Source organism: Neovison vison, chromosome 1 (genome assembly GCF_020171115.1).
Source record: "Neovison vison isolate M4711 chromosome 1, ASM_NN_V1, whole genome shotgun sequence".
NCBI lineage: Eukaryota > Metazoa > Chordata > Mammalia > Carnivora > Mustelidae > Neogale > Neogale vison.
In genome coordinates, this window is record NC_058091.1 from 17104913 (window position 1) to 17125588 (window position 20676).

Genomic DNA, 20676 nt, shown 5'->3' on the forward strand with positions numbered 1-20676 from the left:
AGAGGACATAGAGAAAACCCCCCTGCCCCTCAGGATGGCGGTCTGATCTCAGTGTCATTAGCTCCTGAGGTCCCACCAATAAAGTTAGAATTCCTGTAGACCCACAGCAGCTCCTTCTACTCCTTCTCTCTACTGATCTGCTAGTGTGTGTGTGTGTGTGTGTGTGTGTGTGTGTGTGTGTGTGCATTTCAGAAATAGTACATGAGAGATGGGAAATTAAATGTCTCTGTGGGAAAAAGCAGTGTTTCAGGTTCTCAGCATTTTAGTCAGCTGCTCTCGTATTTTTCCAGACTGTAAATATATTTTGAAGCTATTAAAAATCTATTCATCGTGATGAAAAAAGGTAGGAACTCAATAGTTCTTTCCCATTTGCCATTTGTCCAAAAACAAATATCTAAACACTTTAATTATCCTTTTAATTTCCCTTAGTGGTGGCAGAATGATCCTACTCCTCTTCAGGAGGGAGCAAAAAGTCTGTGCTGGGAACATAGCAAGACAAAAATCTCCCTGGGCTAGCCTGTTTATCCAGTGGTAAGGACTTTGGCAGCTCCCTGGTGAGGGCGCTGCTGTGGGAAGGGAGAGGTAGAGAGGACAGGAATCTCTTTTAAATCACAGACAAAAGGAAACCAGGAAGTCAGGAGAAATTACTGCTCATAGTTCAGGATGTTAAAGGCAATAGGCTCCCCTGGTTAGTTAATCATTAGCTAAAAGGAAAGCTCTGTCGGGGTCAGGACCGGCCAGACCACAGAGACCAACTAAAGCAGGGAGCGAGCTCCTGGCAGAGGCAAGAAGTGATTTTACCTGCAGTTCACCTCTTTCTTTTACTGACTTCACCTCGGGACATAAAGCAAGATGACTCTTCTGTTCTTAGACATTTGTCTAAATGAAGCCCTCTTGATTTCATTTTTGCTCTGGGATTCCTAAGCAGAGAAGAAGACAAGACATCTTCCCCTGAGCAGCCTCCCAGCTCCCATTCAGTTTGGTACTGGGGCAGCAGCTCCAGCCACAGAAAGCAACCCGGTGAGTGTCCCCAAGCGGGGATCACTGCAGGCAGATCTGCCCCTCGTTGTGAAACGGGGCTTTGCACACTTTCTGAAGCCCAGGGAATTGGTGCTGACTTCCAAGCTGCCTGGTGGAAGAAGAGAAAGTTGATCTGCAGACCCTGAGGGGAGAGGGAGAAGCCCCTCTCCCCTCCCCCTACCACAGCACCATGGGCAACGTTTGTCTGAGATTCTGGGCATACTTGCGGCCCTGTCTCCCCTGCTTGTTTCAGGAGGCTGACAAGCCAGGAGTGGTGATTGAGAACCCCATGGCCCGCTGCTCCCCCGGTCCTCCCCAGCTGCAGAGTCAGGAGCCCGGGAGAAGCCACGGCCACTACTTTGTGGCTCTGTTTGACTACCAGGCTCGGACCGCAGAGGACCTTAGCTTCCGCACGGGCGACAAGCTCCAAGTCCTGGATACTTCCCGGGAGGGCTGGTGGTTCGCCAGGCACTTGGAGAAAAGGGGAGATGGCTCTGGCCAGCCGCTGCAGGGCTATATTCCTTCTAACTATGTGGCTGAGGACAGAAGCCTGCAGGCAGAGCCGTGAGTAGTACAAACCCACACTTTGTTTCTCAACTCTCTGTGGGCGGATGAGCTTTCCTTCTTACCTATCTGCAACCCCCTAATTTCCAAAGAGCCACCCAGAAAGTATGAGGAAGTCCTGGCAGGAACCTCCTCATTGAAACACACCTCTCCTGCTCAGTGAGAGTGAAACTGGCAGGTAATTGTTGTGGAAATGACTTCTATTACAATATGTAAACCCAGGGGGCCACGGGTGCATCTTCATCAATGTAAACAAATGGTGCAGTTAAGGCCCTACCTTTACTTTGGCTGTAAAATAAATCATGCCTCACTTGTGTAACAGAACTGCATTTCACTGGCAGGTAGGTCATAGATCTTCCTTACATCGCCCTTTCAAATCTGAAGTCCAGCCCTCTTGCTTTTAAAACTTTTGAAGGATCAACCCCAACCCTAACTCCAATTTTTAATCCTTTTTCATTCTGTTAGGCACACACAGGGCCAACTAACATACAGGGTTTAACATTTAGAAGATGCTAATTTTTCACTACTTTTTCCCACTGAAATCATGACCAGACTTTTTTCTTTGAGTACCAGATATGGACTTATGCTACCCAAATTGTGATCGTTTGGAGCTTTTGTTATGATTAGAAACGGGCCAGCTACAGGTATTTAGTAATGGTAGAGAGGAGGTGATAAAGACTACTCTGATATTTGAAAAAAATCTGATGAATTATGATGAACCCACAGAGGACAATTATATATACTTTTCCACTCATCCGTCCATCCACCCATCCATGCATGCATCCATCCACCCATCCATCCCTCCATCCACCTGTCCATGCATCCATCCATCCATCCATCCATCCACCAACCACCATCCACCCCACCCGTCCATGCATCCATCCATCCATCCATGCATCCAGGCAAGTGCCAGGCACTGTAGTGGCATGATGAGTGGGGAGGAGGGAGGTTATGCTAGTGGTGGTTGAATATAAAGGAGGTAAAACACAGTCTTGATAGTGGATATTTGAGGTTTGGTGGGATGAGAAGCCAGTGGGGACTGTTACTGGCCCTAACTTTGTTCCTGCCTTGTTTCCGTGAAACCCAAGACTGGGAATGTGTCCCAGGACTCTCTATAGACTGGATCCTTAGTAGAGGAACGAACCACTGGGGATTCACTCAGTCTCTCATATGGTTCTCCTTTTCTATGAGAGCTGCAGCGTCCTTTACTAGCCCAGGGAATGAAATGGCAAGAAAGTGCTCTTAGGGTAGTACTGCTGCTTGCTAAACTCAAATACAAATACAGAAGGAGGTTTGGTTATTTTTGAGATTCTTTCCAACACCAGGAACCTATACATGTTAACAAGGCTCTTATTTATGCCTAAATTTTATGCCTAGAAATGAACTGAAACCTAGATTTTTGATGAATGGAATTGTTCTCACATGAGAAAGTCATCTGCATAAACATTTGTTTTCTGTGTTAATCTATAGGAAATACCTTATTCATTGAATGTTTACTTATGTGTATTTATGTTTTCACTACTATATGATTTATAGACATGATATGGTATTATGGTATGATGTGGTAGTATGCTATTATATTTTATATTCACATAAGATATGCATACTGTACGAATGAATACTAGAATATTTATATTAGAGTCTTGAACTCATAATCTAATATTTTTATCATTCTACTTTTTATTCATCATGATAAGTGTAGTCTCTACCCCGCACCCCATATTTCCCGCATCCACCCATCCACATCCCCTCTAGTAACCACTGGTTTGTTCTCTCTAGTTAAGAATCTCTTTGTTGGGACGCCTGGGTGGCGCAGTTGGTTAAACGACTGCCTCCGGCTCAGGGCGTGATCCTGGAGTCCCGGGATCGAGTCCCACATCAGGCTCCCAGCTCCATGGGGAGTCTGCTTCTCCCTCTGACCTTCTCCTCGCTCATGCTCTCTCTCACTGTCTCTCTCTCTCAAATAAATAAAATAAAATCTAAAAAAAAAAATAATCTCTTTGTTGATTTTGCTTTCTCTCTCTTTTCCCCTTTGCTCATTTGTTTTCTTTCTTAAATTTCACCTATGAGTGAGATGATATGGTATTTGTCTTTCTCTGACTTACAGATTTCCCTTAACTTTATATTCTTTTGCTCTATCCATGTTGCAAATGGCAAGATTTCATTCTTTTTATAGGTATATAATATTCTATCTATCATCTCTCTCTCTCTCTCTAGATATCTATGTAAATATCTGTATCTATCTATTTATCTCATCTTTATTTATTCATCTACCAGTGGACACTTGGGCTTCTTCCATAGTTTGGCTATTATAAATAATGCTGCAACAAATATAGGGATGTAATGAATTAGTGTTTTTGTAGTTTTTTTGGTAAATACACAGTAGTATGATTACTGGATTATAAAATAGTTTTATTTTTAATTGAGGAAGCTCCATATAGTTTTCCACAGTTGTTTTTCACTAGTCTGCATTTTCACCAACAGTGCAGGAGGGTTCCTTTTTCTCCACATTCTCACCAACACTTGTTGTTTCTTGTGTTTTTGATTTTAGCCATTCTGACAGGTGTGCAGTGATATCTTATTGTAGTTTTGATATACATTTTCCTGATGATAAGTGCTGTTGAGCATCTTTTCATATGTCTGTTGGCTGTCTTTTTGTCTTCTTTGTAGAAATGGCTGTTCGTATCTTCTGCCCATTTCTTGACTGGATTATTTGTTCTTTGGGTGTTGAGTTTGATAAGTTCTTTGTAGATTTTGTATACTAGCCCTTTATCTGATATGTCATTTGCAAATATCTTCTCCCGTTCTGTCAGTTGTCTTTTAATTTTGTTGATTATTTCCTTCACTGTGCAGAAACTTGTTATTTTTTTTTTACGATTTTATTTATTTACTTGCCAGAGATCACAAGTAGACAGAGAGGCAGGCAGAGAGAGAGAGGAGGAAGCTGGTTCCTTGCTGAGCAGAGAGCCCATTATGGGGCTTGATCCCAGGATCCTGAGATCATGACCTGAGCTGAAGGCAGAGACTTTAACCCACTGAGCTACCCAGGCACCCCCAGAACTTGTTATTTTGATGTAGTCCCCATAGGTTTTGCTTTTATTTCCTTTGCTTCAGGAGACATAGCTAGAAAAATGTTGCTAGAGCAAATGTCAGAGAGATTACTGCCTATACTCTCTTCTAGGATTTTTATGGTTTCAGGTCTCACATTTAGGTCTTTAATCCATTTTGAGTTAATTTTTGTGTATGGTGAAAGAAAGTGGTCCAGTTTCATTCTTTTGCATGTTGCTGTCCAGTTTTCCCCACACCGTTTGTTAAAGAGACTATCTTTTACCACTGTATATTCATTCCTCTGTTTTTGAAGATTAACTGACCATATAAATGTGGGTTTACTGTTCTATTCGATTGATTTATGTGTCTGTTTTTACATCAGTACCATACTGTTTTAATTACTTTGTACTAGATTTGAAATCTGGAATTGTGATACCTCTAGTTTTACTTTTCTTTTTCAAGATTGCTTTGGCTATTTGAGGTCTTTTTTGGTTCCATACAAATTTTAGGATTCCTTGTTTTAGTTCTGTGAAAATGTTATTGGTATTTTGATACAGATTGCACTGAATGTGTAGATTGCTTTGGATAGTATAGACTTTTTTAAAAAATATTTTATTTATTTATTTGAGAGAGAGAGACAGTGAGAGAGAGCATGAGCAAGGAGACGGTCAGAGAGAGAAGCAGACTCCCCGTGGAGCTGGGAGCCCCATGTGGGACTCGATCCCGGAACTCCGGGATCATGACTGAGCCGAAGGCAGTCGTCCAACCAACTGAGCCACCCAGGCATCCCTGGATAGTATAGACATTTTAACAATATTTGTTCTTCTAACCCATGAACATGGAATGTCTTTCCATTTCTTTATGTCATCTTGAATTTCTTTCATCAGTGTTTTATAGTTTTATATTTGCAGATGACATGATACTATATATAGAAAACCCTACAGTCTCCACCAGAAAAACCAAAGAACCAAAAAAAACCTAAAAAACCAAAACTACTAGAACTGATAAATGAATTCAGTAAGTCTCAGGATACAAAATCAATGTACGGAAATCTGTTGAATTCCTATACACTAATAATGAAGCAGCAGAAAATGAAATTAAGAAAACAATCCCATTTATATTTGCACCCAAAACAATAAAATATCTAGGAATAAACTTAACCAAAGAGGTGAAAGACCTATACTCTGAAAACCATAATCTACTAATTTTAAATGTATTCAATATATATAATTGCTTAGGACCTTTGTTTGCTCATCTCTAGAGTCCCTGGGGTAACATAGATCTCTGGGTTCCCTGATGGTCTGGGAAAATGAACTCTTAATGTTTCATATGTAGTGGTTTAGCTGCATTCCTACTTGATAAATCCGTAAATGCTGAAGAAAACAAGTAAACTGAAATAAGACAATTCAAAAGTGATAATACTCTGGGTAACAGGCTCGAGTACAGTGTCTGTTGCTTATTTAGGTTATCTTTGCCTAACAAACACAAAATAAGATGACTAAAATATCATGGCTATTTTTTTTTTTTTAATTCTCATGGGCTATCTGTAACCAAGAATACTTTTTCTTTCCTGCAGAACATTTTTCCTCTTGGAATTGGTTCTCAGCAGTATTCCTGTGTGTCACTACTGACCTATAGTGGGCTCCCCTTGGGATCTTCACATCCACTGGAATAAAAGCTTAGTGGCCAAAAGATGTTGCCACTGTGCGTCTCGGATAGCGTGGGCCATTTCTTTTCATTTAAGTGTACACCATGGCCTTCGTCTATGAACAGAGATGAGTAATGAGGGTTCTTGCCATCAAATGGCTAAACTCCTTCAAAAGTTTCAGTGCAGGTAGCTGCAGCCTCGAGACTTACAGTCCATTTTAACTGGTAGTGATTGAAGCTTAACAGTGAAGCAGTTAACAGTCTTCTGAGTGAGGGTGTCCAAGTGGCCCTCACAGTGCCTTAATACCCAGGGAATTACACAAAGATGTCTTTTAATATCTTTCTTCATTGAGTCTTTCATTTTTTCCTTTCAAATACCGTGGACGTTAATGTGGTTTATTTTATAGAGAGCTCAGTATATAGTACGAAGTAAATTTGTTGTTTTTATTTACATGTGTGTGGTGGGAGGCAAGGGGAAACCAGTGAAGACTGGGTCATCTCATTCCCAAGTAGATTAGCTTTATGCATTCATACTAGTATTTATTCTTTGCATCTTTATTTCTTGACTTGCAGAAATAAGAAAACAATGCAAATACTTAATGGAGTTAATCAGAGTCAGGGCAAATCAGTTGAAGGTTGTAGCATTTTTGTTTGTTTTTTTAATACTGAGAAGTAGAACTGTCAAAAAAAAGAACTATACTATTGTTAAAAGACAAAACAATTTAATACTTGATTGGTATTCCTTCTTGAAATACCTTTTTTGAATCTCTTGCATTAAGTAATATAATAAACCCATTCTTAATGACTTGTTTTGCCTGTAGGAAAAATTATTATATTTAGCTTAACTTTAGTTTGACACTCCTAAGTTCAATTTGAACTCCTAGGTCCTTTCATAGATGAGAGCTATTCTTCAACATTTTCAACATGGAAATTCTCAAAACCCTTGCTCTTAGAGCCTGATTACTTAGAACTCCGTTTACATGTTTTTCTTTTTTTGAAAAAATGTACTTATTTTTATTTAAATTCAATTAACATATAATATGTTACTGGTTTCAGAGGTAGAGGTCAGTGATTCATCAGTCTCTTATGGTACCCAGTGCTCATTACATCACGTGCCCTCCTTCATGTCCATCACCCAGTTACCCCATACCTCTGCCCCCCTCCCCTCTAGCAACCCTCAGTTTGTTTCCTGTGATTAAGAATCTCTTATTTTATGGTTTGTCTCCCTCTCTGATTTCATCTTGTTTTACTTTTTCCCCTCTCTTCCCCTATGATCCTCTGTTTTGTTTCTTAAATTCCACAAATCAGCGAGATCATATGATAATTGTCTTTCTCTGACATATTTCATTTAGCATAACACCCTCTAGTTCCATCCATGTTGTTGCAAATGGCAAGATTTCATTTTTTTGATGGCTGAGTAGTATTCCATTCATTTACAATTTTTATTCATAGTGTTTTTAGAGATAAAGTTCACCCAGAAAATAATGGCATGGAAATTATATATAAATCTTGGAGCCAAGAACAATGGGTTTAAATCCCATGTTTTTACCATAAAAATTTTTAACTAATGCAGTATAGTGATGGAAAGCAAAATGGTCAGTGGCTGTACAATTTACACATAGGAAGTCATTTATCTACAAAGGGCTTAAAAATTTCTTTGCCTAATTGTCTAAGTGTGCTTTAGGTGGTACTCACATACTTTGTACCAAATTAAACTATGAAAGCATTCAGTGGAAAGCTTTTTCTCTTTTCAATTGCTACATAAAGGCAGATTTTTTTCCAGTTCCTCTCCTAGTCACCATTTTAGGAGCAGCTTTGAAAAAAAAAATTATACCTTGTAACTTTGTTGGTAGTTTATGATATGAAATAAAAGTGTTAGAATTTTATGAAGTATAAAGGTAATGGAATTTCTCCCCATCTGTTTAGGGCATATTTTCTTAATTGTGCTCCTCTTTAATGTGTCAAACTAGAGTTCCATCAAAATTTTATCCAATTTTAAGGTAGTTGCCGTTGTCTGGCTTGAAGAAAGTAGCATTGAAAAATAAAGTAGTGTAGTCTCAAGAAGAGGATTCTTTTGCCCCACCATTTAAAATACAATTGGAGCTTCACTATTTGGCAGTTTGAATACTGCTGAATTTGATAACTATCCAATACAAGCTGTATGTAGTGTTCTAGTTATTTTCGAACTAGATGTCAGTAGACTTCTTTCTCAGCTGGGAAATGAAGCCAACTTTTGAATCTTTTTGGTGAATGATGTAGTTTAAAAATTAAAATTATTATTAATACATAAATAAATGAAGGCATGAGAATATATGTATATTATTTGAGTATAATTGACATACAGTGTAACATCAGTTGCAGGTGTACATCAGAGTAATTCGACAAAGTTTATACATTATGCTCTGTTGACTACAAGTATAGCTATCCTCTGTCCACATATATTGCTATTACAATACCATTGACTGTATTTCTGATGCCTTGCCCGTATCCCTATATGTTATTCACTTCATAACTAGAAGCCTGTTTCTCCCACTCTCCTGCACACATTTTGTCCAACCACCATCCACCTCCCTTCTGGCAGCCATCAGGTGTTCTCTGTATTTATAGGTCTGATTCTGCTTTTTGTTTATTCATTTATTTTTCATTTTGTTTTATTTTTTTGTGGGTGAAATCATATGCTATTTGTCTTTCTTAACCTGACTTACTTCACTTTGCATAATACCCTCAAGGTCAATCCATATTGTCTCAAATGGCATGATCTCATCTTTTTGATGAGTTCATAATATTTCAGATACCTCACATCTTCCTTATCTGTTCATTTATTGATGGACACTTAGGTTGCTTCCATATTTTGGTTATTGTAAATTATGCTGTAATAAATATAGGAGTACATATGTCTTTTCAAATTAGGGTTTTCATTTTTTTGGGGTAAATACTTATTAGTAGAATTTTTTGATCATATAATATTTCTGTTTTTAATTTTTTGAGGAACTTTCATACTATTTTCCACAGTGGCTATACCAAAGGCATCAGTATATTCACAAACCAATCTGACATATCTACTTTGAGTAGTTTAAATCACTAGAAAATCACCTATAGTCAAGTCATTCTATAATTGTTCTTTTTCCAAATCATTTATTTCTTTCTCTTTGTGATGGTTTTTAAGGAGACTAAGTGTATATATATGGAAAGTGAAAATAATGCATTTTTAGTTTCTCCTCCCAAGACAAAGTGTAAATATCATTGTTTAGAAACTAAGTAAAAAAGATATTTCCATATATAAGTAAAGTATATTGTAAGAATAACATAACTGTTATTAAAATAAATGTTTCAGATAAATCCAATATAAGAATTTTAGGACAAATAATTTAATTAGAAAAATGTATTATTGAATGACTGTATTACCTATAGAATTATGATGTATTTTCTCCTAATCCTTTGAGGTAAAATAACAAATATGGTGCTAAAATGATTAATTTATAAAACATTACATCTCAGATATAATATTATGTGGTTGGTTGGTCATATTAATATAACTGTTATGCCTATGTCAGCATAATTGTGTTTCTCTTAATTTGTTATATAATGAATTTTATGTAAATTGTCACTATTTTCAAGAAAAATGATAATTGACTGCTAAATTAAAATAAATTTTATGAGAACAATGGCAAAGTCATAGAAGTGAGGAGAAGAGGAACCAACTGAACTGAACTAAAATCACAGCTGAGGGGCTCCTGGGTGGCTCTGTTGGTTCAGCATCTGACTCTTGATTTTGGCTCAGGTCATAAGCTCAGGGTACTGTTGTGCTCTTGCTGGGTGTGGAGCCTGCTTAAGATTCTCTCTCTCTCCCACTCCCTCTACCCCTTCCCTACCCTCCCCCTCTCTAAAAAAAAAAAATCACATTTAAAGTGTAAGTGCAATTAATAACAGTTTAGAGTACTTGCTGAATAGTAGAATTTGATTACACGTATCTCCAGATATCTTTGAGAAGCAATGAAATGACATGATATCTTTGAGAAGCCATGAAGTGGCATGATATCTTTGAGAAGCAGTAAAGTGACATGGTACAGAGTCATTAAAATGAGCTAGGAGTAATTCTTAATCTTTTCTAAGAAAATTGATTAAATTGATAATACTTTGAAAGTTTCTTTTCTTTTAAAGATTTTATTTGTTTATCTGACAGAGAGAGACACAGCAAGAGAGGGAACACAAGCAGGGGGTGTGGGAGAGGGAGAAGCAGGCTTTCCGCTGAGCAGGGAGCCTGAAGCAGGGCTCCATGTGGGACTCCATGAGGGACCCTGGGATCATGACCTGAGCAGAAGGCAGACACTTAACGACTGAGCCATCCGGGCGCCCCAGTACTTTGAAAGTTTCAATTGTAGTATGCCATTCAAAATAACTCTTTCTTGTTGTTTTACCTACCAGAAAAAGCTAATGAGTTTCTAGAGGCACAGGGCATTTTGCATTCTTTTCTCAATGAATTGTTCATGTCTTAATTTTTGGTTAGACTCATAGTCAGAATGGCATAACTTCCAGGTTTCAGAAATTAGTGGCTCTAATCCACTCCTTGGGACAAAATACTGAAGGGTCACAGATCGATTTGAATATTATCTATAATATAGAATGAATATCAAGCCAGAAATAGATTATGAATCTTATTGAAATGGTATTTAAAAATCACATATATACAAATTAAACCATATTGTGGTTATATTTAGAGTAAAGGAATTATTGGTCTGAGCTTTTAAAATGGACAGAAAACCAAAACCCAATTTACAAAATTAATGTCACGGGGCCAGACTTGTAATTTCAGTTTTTATGCTTAACAGACATAATTTCAAATTATTATGTATATGAAATATTTTTCGGATTGTGCACGCTGAAAGTTTGATGCCTTTACTGAATATTAATAGATTTTCACTGTCACATCCTAAAACATTACCAAACACAATAATTATGTGTCCTTTTTACTAGTTTTCTTACTAATGAGCTGCTAATTTCTCTGCAGCATTTGCTGACTCCCATTTCTAATGGGAATTCTTAACACTTACTGTTATTGGAAAGGTTGGACCAGTGTTTCTGGGGGAAGGCAGTTATGCAGATTGATGATATTTTAGACCTCCCTGTGGCTGTTTTCCTGAAGCCTGCAAATTTAGTATTAGTTTATGTGGATCTTTTTGAAGATTAATGAAACAAGAATTTTGCTAAACCATATAGATGCAGACGTAGATCATGTGATCTGTATTATACATCTTTGTACTTATTTAACTAATCTGAGATGCCATATAGACTGTCCCTTGTGTATGATCTTTTTGTCCTGATGTCATTTTTTTCCACAAAGCTTTTCAATTAGATTTCTTCTTATTTAAAAATTGAATTAATTTTAGTGTTAGATTCTTTTGTTTTTATGTGTCTTTTTTATTGATATGCATATTTTGTAGTGCCTTTAAATTCAGACTAATTTCTCAGAGGTTTTTTGATGAATTTTGTGCCTTTTGAAGGGTAAAATGAGGATGCAATTCAAAGACTGCTGTAACTAAGAACATTTGTAACTCGAGAAATACTATTACTGAGAAATTTAAAAATTTATATTAGTTATCTGTTTTGAAAGGCATTTAGAATCTTAAACCAAAATAAATATTTCTATTAACACAAATATTGCGTATCCCATTGGCAGCATGATTCAGAAGAATGCCGTATGGTTCCTGTGAAAGGCCAGTGTTGCTGGTGGATTTAAAGTCCTTCTGATGCTATCCCAATCTCACATATATCTCTTCTTCCACATCTGAGTATTAATCAATTATGACATACCAAGCTTCTCATCACAGGAGGGGCATCATCATGTAAGCCCCAGAATTTTGCTGCTGGCAAAGTCCTTTCTAGGAAGTCATCTCTGGAGGGTGCCTTTGTTATTCCTATAAAGTAGAATTCAGGACACTTTCTCCAAAATCTCCTCAACATTTCTAGTCATTGAGAAAGATAGCTTCTATGGGATTCATGTATCCATTCAGTAAGCATTTGGTGTATATTTACATGGTTAAAGGCACTGTTTTTGGGTAGTGGGAGATACCAGATTACCAAAATGAACAATACAGTGATTCTTCTAGGGAATTTTAATAATCTCTGGAGGTAAGACAAGTAAACCAAGAAGATATGTCAGTGCTTGTCAGTGCTTGTCAGCCAAAGACCATCAGGAATACTCCTGTGCTGGTTTATTACTCAGTGAGAGGTAGGAGAACACAGCATGGACCACAGGGCCATCTCAGTAAGAGCATGTTAGAAAGGATGCATTATAGAATTTGGGGGTATAATTTTGGGGAGGGTTGAAAGAAGCAAGGCTTCACTCCGGATTGACTACTGTCAGGAAGTGGGGATAACTGTACGATTGGGTACTTTAATAAATTTTGTTGAGAAGGAGGGAAGACTAGTTCAAGATTAAGGCTGTGATTGGTAAAGAAACAACAGTCACTCAGGGTAGCCAAGATAAGTGGATGTTTGGTCATTTTTGTGGTTAGACCATGTCCGTGTCTTTGTTGGTATTCAGATGTGATTAAGAGTGATCTGATCTTGTGTTGGACTTCCTCATCGTAGTCACAGAGTGGCCTCATCTGATGTTGATGTTCTGTGAGGTTATGTTCAACAGAGGAACACCAAGGCCTACTTATAGCAAAAGGCCAGCCCTTGGTTGTCAGGGGCTGGTTTTCTCAACTAGCATAAGACAGATGCTGATAAATACAATAAGAGTAGTACAAATTGTCATGTGGCATGCCCTTAAAAAAAATTGCTATTTAGTGAATGAATGAGGAAACAAACACATTGATCAGTTCTGGTTTGGGAAAAATCACACCTTTCTTTCAGGGTTCAGGCTTTTAAGAACCTTTTCTAAGAAGGTTTTTCTAACCTTCATAGGAAGAATTTGTAAGTTCTTCTTATGATTTTGTATTTCTTGTTAATAAAGTGATGGATATAAAGATAGAATTTTGAATTTTGAAGGCATTCACACAGAGGTGTTATAGATGTCACAAGAATAAGAATTGCAGAATACTGTAGACTTCAGAAGGATTATAAGAAACGTACAGTGTGAATCTAAGAAGTAGAAGGGGCCAAAGATCAACTCTTTAGAAATGACCATATTTGGGGTGAGTAAGGGCAGTGTGTAGATCCCGGTAATGGCCCCATTGGTTCACACCTCCTTGCATCCACACACTTTGGAAGTTTCCTCCCACACAAACTCTCAGTTTGATCAACTGACTTGTTTTGGCCAATGGAACAATGGTACATGTGACAAAAACAGAGATCGTAAAGCACTTCCGCCTTGGGACTTGCTTTCTTATTGTTCTTGGAGTTCTGCAAGTACCATGAGAATAACCCAAGCAAAGGAAGAGACTGTGTAAAGAGAGGCCTTATTTGTCCCAGCTGATTTTCTAGCTGACTGCAGACTCATGGTAAAGCCCAGCTAAGATCAACAAAGCCCATCCCAAATCACTCACCTCTAGATTTGTGAGTTAACGGAATAGTTGTTTTGAAGCAAAACTAACTAATACGAAGAAGAGCCACTGAAAGAAACAGCGAAGAATTCATGAAAGCAGAGCAAAAACAAATTGAATATTTTTCAAAATAAGAAAATAGAATGTCAAGAAGGAGATGCTAAAGAATGATCAGAGTAATGAAAAAGAGGTAAAAATGATTTGAATTTCTTGGAGATTACTGACAACACTAAAAAGAAGTTTCATAAAGTAATTTGGGTGACGTCATTAGGTGAAGAGAGTTTAATGAGGAACTTCATGCTTCATCTAGGACTTTGCACTGGGAAGGTTAGGCTGGGCTGAGCCATAGGAAAGGATACTGTATGGTAGGGCTCTATGCATGGGACTTGGGTCCATCCTGACACTCAGCTAAGGGAAAGCAAAATCAAAAGAGAGAGTTGGAACCCAGCTGAACAGAGTGTGCATTGTCCTAAGGACTATGTTTATTTGGTTTCAGCTTTCACCCTCTGTAGGGTGTCAAAGTTGGTAGCATTTCAGCATCCTTTTGTGGGTTGGGATATTTAGCATTTGGTAGTTAGGGTAGAGTGAGAGTGGGTTGAGGGTTCATTTTTAGCATGGTCACTTTGGCCTTCCCCAAAATTCTCAGGAAAATTAATGAATTTTTCTTTTTGGTGCTATACTTCCAAGTTTTGGGGTCATGTGGGAAGATTGAACTCAGTCATTTAACAGCTCCTTAAGAATACTTCAATACTTAATTATATATCTTGCATCTACATTTTTATTTTTATTTATTTTAATTTTTTTGCATCTACACATTTAGTACTTATTTTCTGTGGTATAGTAATAGTACTATTTTACAAAATAAAAAAGAATGCACTCAGATCTATCTCCTCCAGTAATGTTTTATATACAAAACACAATATATGGTCCTCTTTGTCTTCTCTTAGAGGCAGATGAGGAGTCGTGGGTCAGGCAAGCCTTGTCTGTCTTCTGTCATAAACTACAGTTATAGAATATTCCTCTGTGTAATTTTAGGCTGTCATAATACAGTGAGTACAGTGATATTTCAGAAAAAAGCAATACAAAAGTGACTCAGTATCTTGTATCTGTATTATGCAATAGTTTATAGGAAACAGGCAGATACTGGTTTTGCTATTGAATCACTTTGAACTCTGCTCTTATCAAGAGCTTAACTTAAGGAAGTAATAGTTTAACAAAATAGAAAGTCATGCTGTTTACTTAGTAGGTCCTGGTAAAGTGGTAGAAAGCAAAATAGCTTCATGGTAATTAGTGAGGATTGAAGAATCCCAACAGGGTGATTTTTCACATATGATCATTTTGGTGCTTAATGAAATTCCCGATAGTTTTTAAAGCATAATTGCCCATTTTCCCAAGATTTTAATATTATAAAATATACTAGTTTATCAACGGCTTAAAAAAAAACCTTATCTTTTTGAAAACATGTTTCAGAACTAAAAAATAATAATATGTGCAAGTTTATGGTAAATTTTAAAGTATAATGATTAATAAACATCCATATAACCAGCTAGTCCATGAGCTAGACAACTACTGTTGGGCCTTTGAATTCTTCCCCTGCCCCATCCCCAGAGTAAAATCTTTTTCCTAGAAAATGTTAATTGCAACTCAGTTTCTAATAGCAAAAGACTAGGATTACTCCAAATGTTGATTAATAAGAAGGGACAGTTTGTGGTTTGTTTACTCAGTGGACTATTATACAATAGTGAAAATGATGAATTGAGTGGTATGCAACAGCATGGATGAATTTTGGAAGCATAATGTCAAGTAATTTCAAGAGATTGCATATAATATAATTTTATCTGATAAAGTCTACAAGTAAGGGAAACCAAATAACATATTGTTTGGGTAGGCACAGATGTTAATAAACTATAAAATAAAGTAAGGGAATGATAAACAGTAGCTATTGACTTACTCATCTGAATATTGTAAATTCTGTACTTCTATAGAACACTTAAAGAAATGATTAGAAGTTACCTGCGTCATGAGAAATAAAGGGTAGCCAATGTACTGGACAAAAGGTCACATACAAATATTGTGATTGAACATACATAGTTCATGATCTTACCTTCCTTATAAAATTACTTTCACAGAATTATCCTTTAATATTACCTCCTAACTTACATAAGAAAGATATAAAAACATACAGCTTTTGCAATTTTTGTTGTCATTATCCACTATGACTTTTAAGATGTCCTTCCCCCAAATTTCAGTGACAAGAATCCTTAAACCTGTAGACCATGGACTCCTAGAGGCTCCAGAGATAGGCTTGAGACAGTCCATGAATCCTCTGAAACTGTCAAATCTGTGTGATATAGATTTGTGCATTTTTTAGGATAAGGAGTTATAGGTTTTATGATATTCTAAAGGGAACCATGCTAAAAAAAAAAAAGTGTAGGAACCTGTGTTACACTATTAGCACAGGCAAAATGTGCTTGTTTCTCCTGAAAAATTATCTATTTCCTTATAGCAGTTAATAAGAATTTTATTACACATTGCCTTTTTTTTTTTTTAATTCTTAGGTCCTGGAAAGCTCAGAGTCCTGTTGAATGCTTGTTCACAATAACCATTTTTGACCTTAAGTCTGGCTTATTTTCTACCTTCTCTCTTCTTTTTTTTGAATCCTTTTTTTGTTCTTATTTTATAGAACAAATATTGAGTTTAATAGGGGTCTGTTATATAACCTACTTTAATACATAAATAATAATTATCATTCTAGACATCTTTTGCATTTTAAAACCTTAAATTAGAAAGAAAAAAGTAATTTTATTTTTATTTTATTTTTTTTTTAAGATTTTATTTATTTGACAGAGAGAAATCACAAGTAGATGGAGAGGCAGGCAGAGAGAGAGAGAGAGGGAAGCAGGCTCTCTGCTCAGCAGATGTGGGACTCGATCCCAGGACCCTGAGATCATGACCCGAGCCGAAGGCAGCGGCTTAACCCACTGAGCCACCCAGGCACCCGGAAAAAAGTAATTTTATATCTTAATCTATATACTAATGAAAGAATACATTTTTAAATCAGCTTTGTGAGCTTGATTGAGAGACTAATTCTGAGGCAAACATGACAAGTTGTTGGATGGAATACAATTAATGATTGCTGGCCAAAACCCAACCTCACCACTCCATTTCATTTCTCCCCATTTTTTTTGAGGTTCCAACATTGGTTGGTTCTGTCTCCCCTGCCTCTTGCCTCATCTATTCCCTTCTAAGTTTCAATCAGGCATATATCTTTGTTTGCTGGAGAATTTGACACAACCTTCCTGGCCTTTCTCCTTGCTCCTGGACTTGCAGGCAGTGTGCGTTTGTACCGGAGTCAGATTCATTCTGCAGAGTGAGACAGGAATGTGCCGCCAGGAGGGTCTTCAGCCCCGTGTGAGACCCACGTGCATTTGAGGAGAAAGACACAAGGCATGAAGAGAAGGATAGAAACAAAGGGAAAGAGGGAAGTCAGAGGTTTAAAATGTGGATAAGGACCTCCTGGGTGGCTCAGTTGTTAAACATCTGCCTTTGGCTCAGGTCATGATCCCAGGACTCTGGGATCGAGCCCCTCATTGGGCTCCTTGGTCAGCGGGAAGCCTGCCTCTCCCTCTCCCACTCCCTCTGCTTGTGTTCCCTCTCTCGCTGTGTCTCTCTCTGTCAAATAAATAAATAAAATCTTTAAAAAAATAAAATAAAGTGTGGATAAAAGGGCAGATGAGTCTTTAATAAGCATCAGAAAAGAAGACGTAAGGAACAAACAGAAGATCCCATAAGCAAAAGTAAAAAAATATAATGGTGTTTAAGGAAATTAAAGGAAGTGAAACTGTGTGAGAAAGTGGGATAGGAGAGAGTTTGAGCAAGTAGATAATAGCAAGGCTTGGTTTACAGTTGAGGGAAGACTAGATAAGGATGTCTTGCTAGAACCGACAGAAGTTGGACAACTACGAGCATATAGGAAAATTCGTGATTCTAGGCTTATGTTAACTGCTTAAAAAATTAAGCCCAGGGGCTTTTATGTTTGTGTTACATAACATTTATACTAAGGAGACTATCACAAGGTCAGGTTCTTCATCTCAGGCTTTCCTTTTGGGGCTACACTGAAAAAAAGAAAGTGCTCATTATTATAGACCAAAGTAAGTTAAATCCTTTTCTTCTTCTTTCTACTTTCTTTTACCATCCGGTGATGTATTACACTTTAGTGTACATTGTCTTTCACAAAGTAAAAAGAAAACAACCCACAAAAATACACACATCATACAGAAAGTGACACCAAATAAGTAACTTCTGGGACCTGAAAATAAATTGACCTCCTGTACTGTGTGCAAATTGGGTTAAAGCAACTTAATAGTGATATAAGAAATCTTTAGCATTAGCCAATGGGAAATGGACTGTACAGGCAAGGTGGTAAAATAGAAGACTTTTGTGGGGAATTAGAGGAAGTTATTAGCCTTGCTTAGCTCCCAGTGATTAAGAAAGTCTCACAAAGTACTGACACATTTGGGTGTGTTACATTCTCCCTTAGGGAAACCTGAAGACTTTGTTCTTTGTTGGTGTATAGTTTAAAAAAATTCCATGTTAATAATAATAGTGACAACTTTTGTTTTCTGATGACATGTTCACATACAGAATATGAAATTACTTTTTGAGGAGTTAAAAGAAAAAGATAGGTGAACGGATGCTGAGGAAGCCTTCCATAAGCTTCTGCACGATTCCAGTGGTGACTTTTCCTAAGACAGAGCACAATTATTTTGCTCATCTTATTCATACATTTATATTTACAGTTAAGTAGACTGATAGTTATCTAGTACAGCTATTTCACTTATTAAATGGACAAAATGCAATGGAAAAAAATCTTTTTCAAGGGAGTATTTTCAGTTTATTTGAATTTTGAGTAATTTAACAAAGTTGATCTTCTTCAAATGCAAAGAAGGAATATCTCCCAGGCATCTTTGCTCAGCAATTCTGGGGATATAAAATACCTCAACAAGCATTTTGGTTTAACATTCTAAGTACATTGTCATACCTGATGGAAATTACTATGCACACCGAGTGATTTAGTTTAGTACAGTAGGTATTATGAGACAAATGATCCCAACTTGTTTTTCAAACCTATGGTTTTATGCATTTAAACATATTTTAGCAACTTTCGGTTGCTATAATTTCGTACCATTGTAAAGAAATAAGAGTATAAGTAGTGAATAATAGTTTGATCCACAGAAGGTTAAGTCTATTTGCTGAGGGCAACCCAAGGAATTGGCAAGGTTCACTGCATTCCTGGAGCTCACCTTATCTAATGGGATCTCAGCCACTGCTGAAAGAGCTGGGAAACTATTCCTGTTACTGGAGGATTTGTCATGGAAGGAGGCTTTGTCCAAGCACAGAAGGAAACTTTGTTATTTCTTCGTAACTCTCTGATCTATTTTCAGAAACCAAGTATTTGTTCAGACAAACTTATTAAAAAAGAGCAGATAAATCTACTGCATGTCCCTTTTCTATCCAGACACTTTTCCAAGAATGGAAAATTGAAATGGTATCATGTTTAATGAAACTTAGAAGTAATGATCCTTGAGAAAGAAAGCCAGAAAAAAGGAAAGAAAATTGTTGACAAAATAAGGACAAGATGAAGGAGACTAAAGATAGGAATGAGGGAGGAGAAAACAATACTTAAATTTCTATTACAAAGGACAGTAACAAATGCCAAAGATCATTGTGGATGTTCTTCTCTACTGTAAATAGAAACCATAGAAACAGACACTCACCTGCTCACTATTTATTCATGAGTAGTTGTTGCAACACAAAAACTCAGTACTTGTTAGCTTGGCCACCGGTATTGGAAATAATAGTCAGTATAGAGGAGAATTAAGGAAGACATTTAATAATAATTCTACTAAAAGGTTAATGAGTTGGAAAGTTTGATTTTAAGGAGTAGCTACATGAATTGTATGATAATTTTCCTTATTTCTTCCTTTCTTTGGTTCAGGTGGTTGTTACATTTAATCCAAATTTATTAGCCATCATGCACGGTAGTTTGCTAATCAAACATGCTATTGGATAATAACTTTGAAGCAGGTTTTTCAATCAGTATTATTAGGAAACGGTTTCTGAAAGTATGTTTTTGATGGATGTGTAAGAGTGAGTAATAACTGTGGTCATATTAGAAAAGAATCAAAGCTTTAGCAGGTTTAGAATAGCCCTGATTCTTAAGCTTGCTGGGGGTTCAGCTGAAGTTGAGTAACAGGTATTGATTTCTTATAAAAATTATTTAAATTCATCACTACAATTTAAATTCTAGTTAGTAAAGAATTAAATGATTTTTCAGACCTAGTTTCTTCTTGGAAAGCTATGTAGCAGCAAACGAAATCAACATTCTTAACTCTTAAAAACCACTCTTAACTCCTCTTCCCCTTGGGCTATTGCACTTAATCTCTCCTGTACAGCACAGCTTTGAAAAAGTTGCCTATACTTGGGTTTCTTTCTTTCTTTTGTCTCTCTCTCATTTTTCCTTTTTTTTTTTTTTTACCTAAATATAGAAAACAGTATCCGCCCCCTCCTGTCCCCATGTCTCCTCACTCAGCTTTAACAGTTACCAACACATGGCAATTTTATTTAATCCTCATATTCCTTCTTCCAACCCTTACTCCCACTCCACCCCTGGGTTGTTTTGAAGCAAATCCTAGAGATCCTATAATTCTTCTTGTAAATTCTTTTTGTAGGCATATGTAAACAAACTGAAGCACTCTTTTTTTATTTTTAAGATTTTATTTATTTATTTGACAGATAGAGATCACAAGTAGGCAGAGAGGCAGGCAGAGAGAGAGGAGGAAGCAGGCTTCCCGCTGAGCGGAGAGCCTGATGCAGGGCTTGATCCCAGAACCCTGGGATCATGACCCGA

At 37.1% G+C, this 20676-nt stretch overlaps 1 protein-coding gene across 1 annotated transcript in view; it reads left to right on the top strand.

Moving 5' to 3' along the window:
• The first annotated feature begins 1041 nt into the window (after window positions 1-1041).
• Window positions 1042-20676, top strand: part of FRK (fyn related Src family tyrosine kinase) — a 102159-nt gene continuing 82524 nt past the window's right edge. The window contains exon 1 of the mRNA XM_044244201.1: window positions 1042-1584. Coding sequence (XP_044100136.1) covers window positions 1211-1584 — 374 coding nt within the window. The 5' untranslated portion in view covers window positions 1042-1210. The remainder of the gene's footprint in view (window positions 1585-20676) is intronic.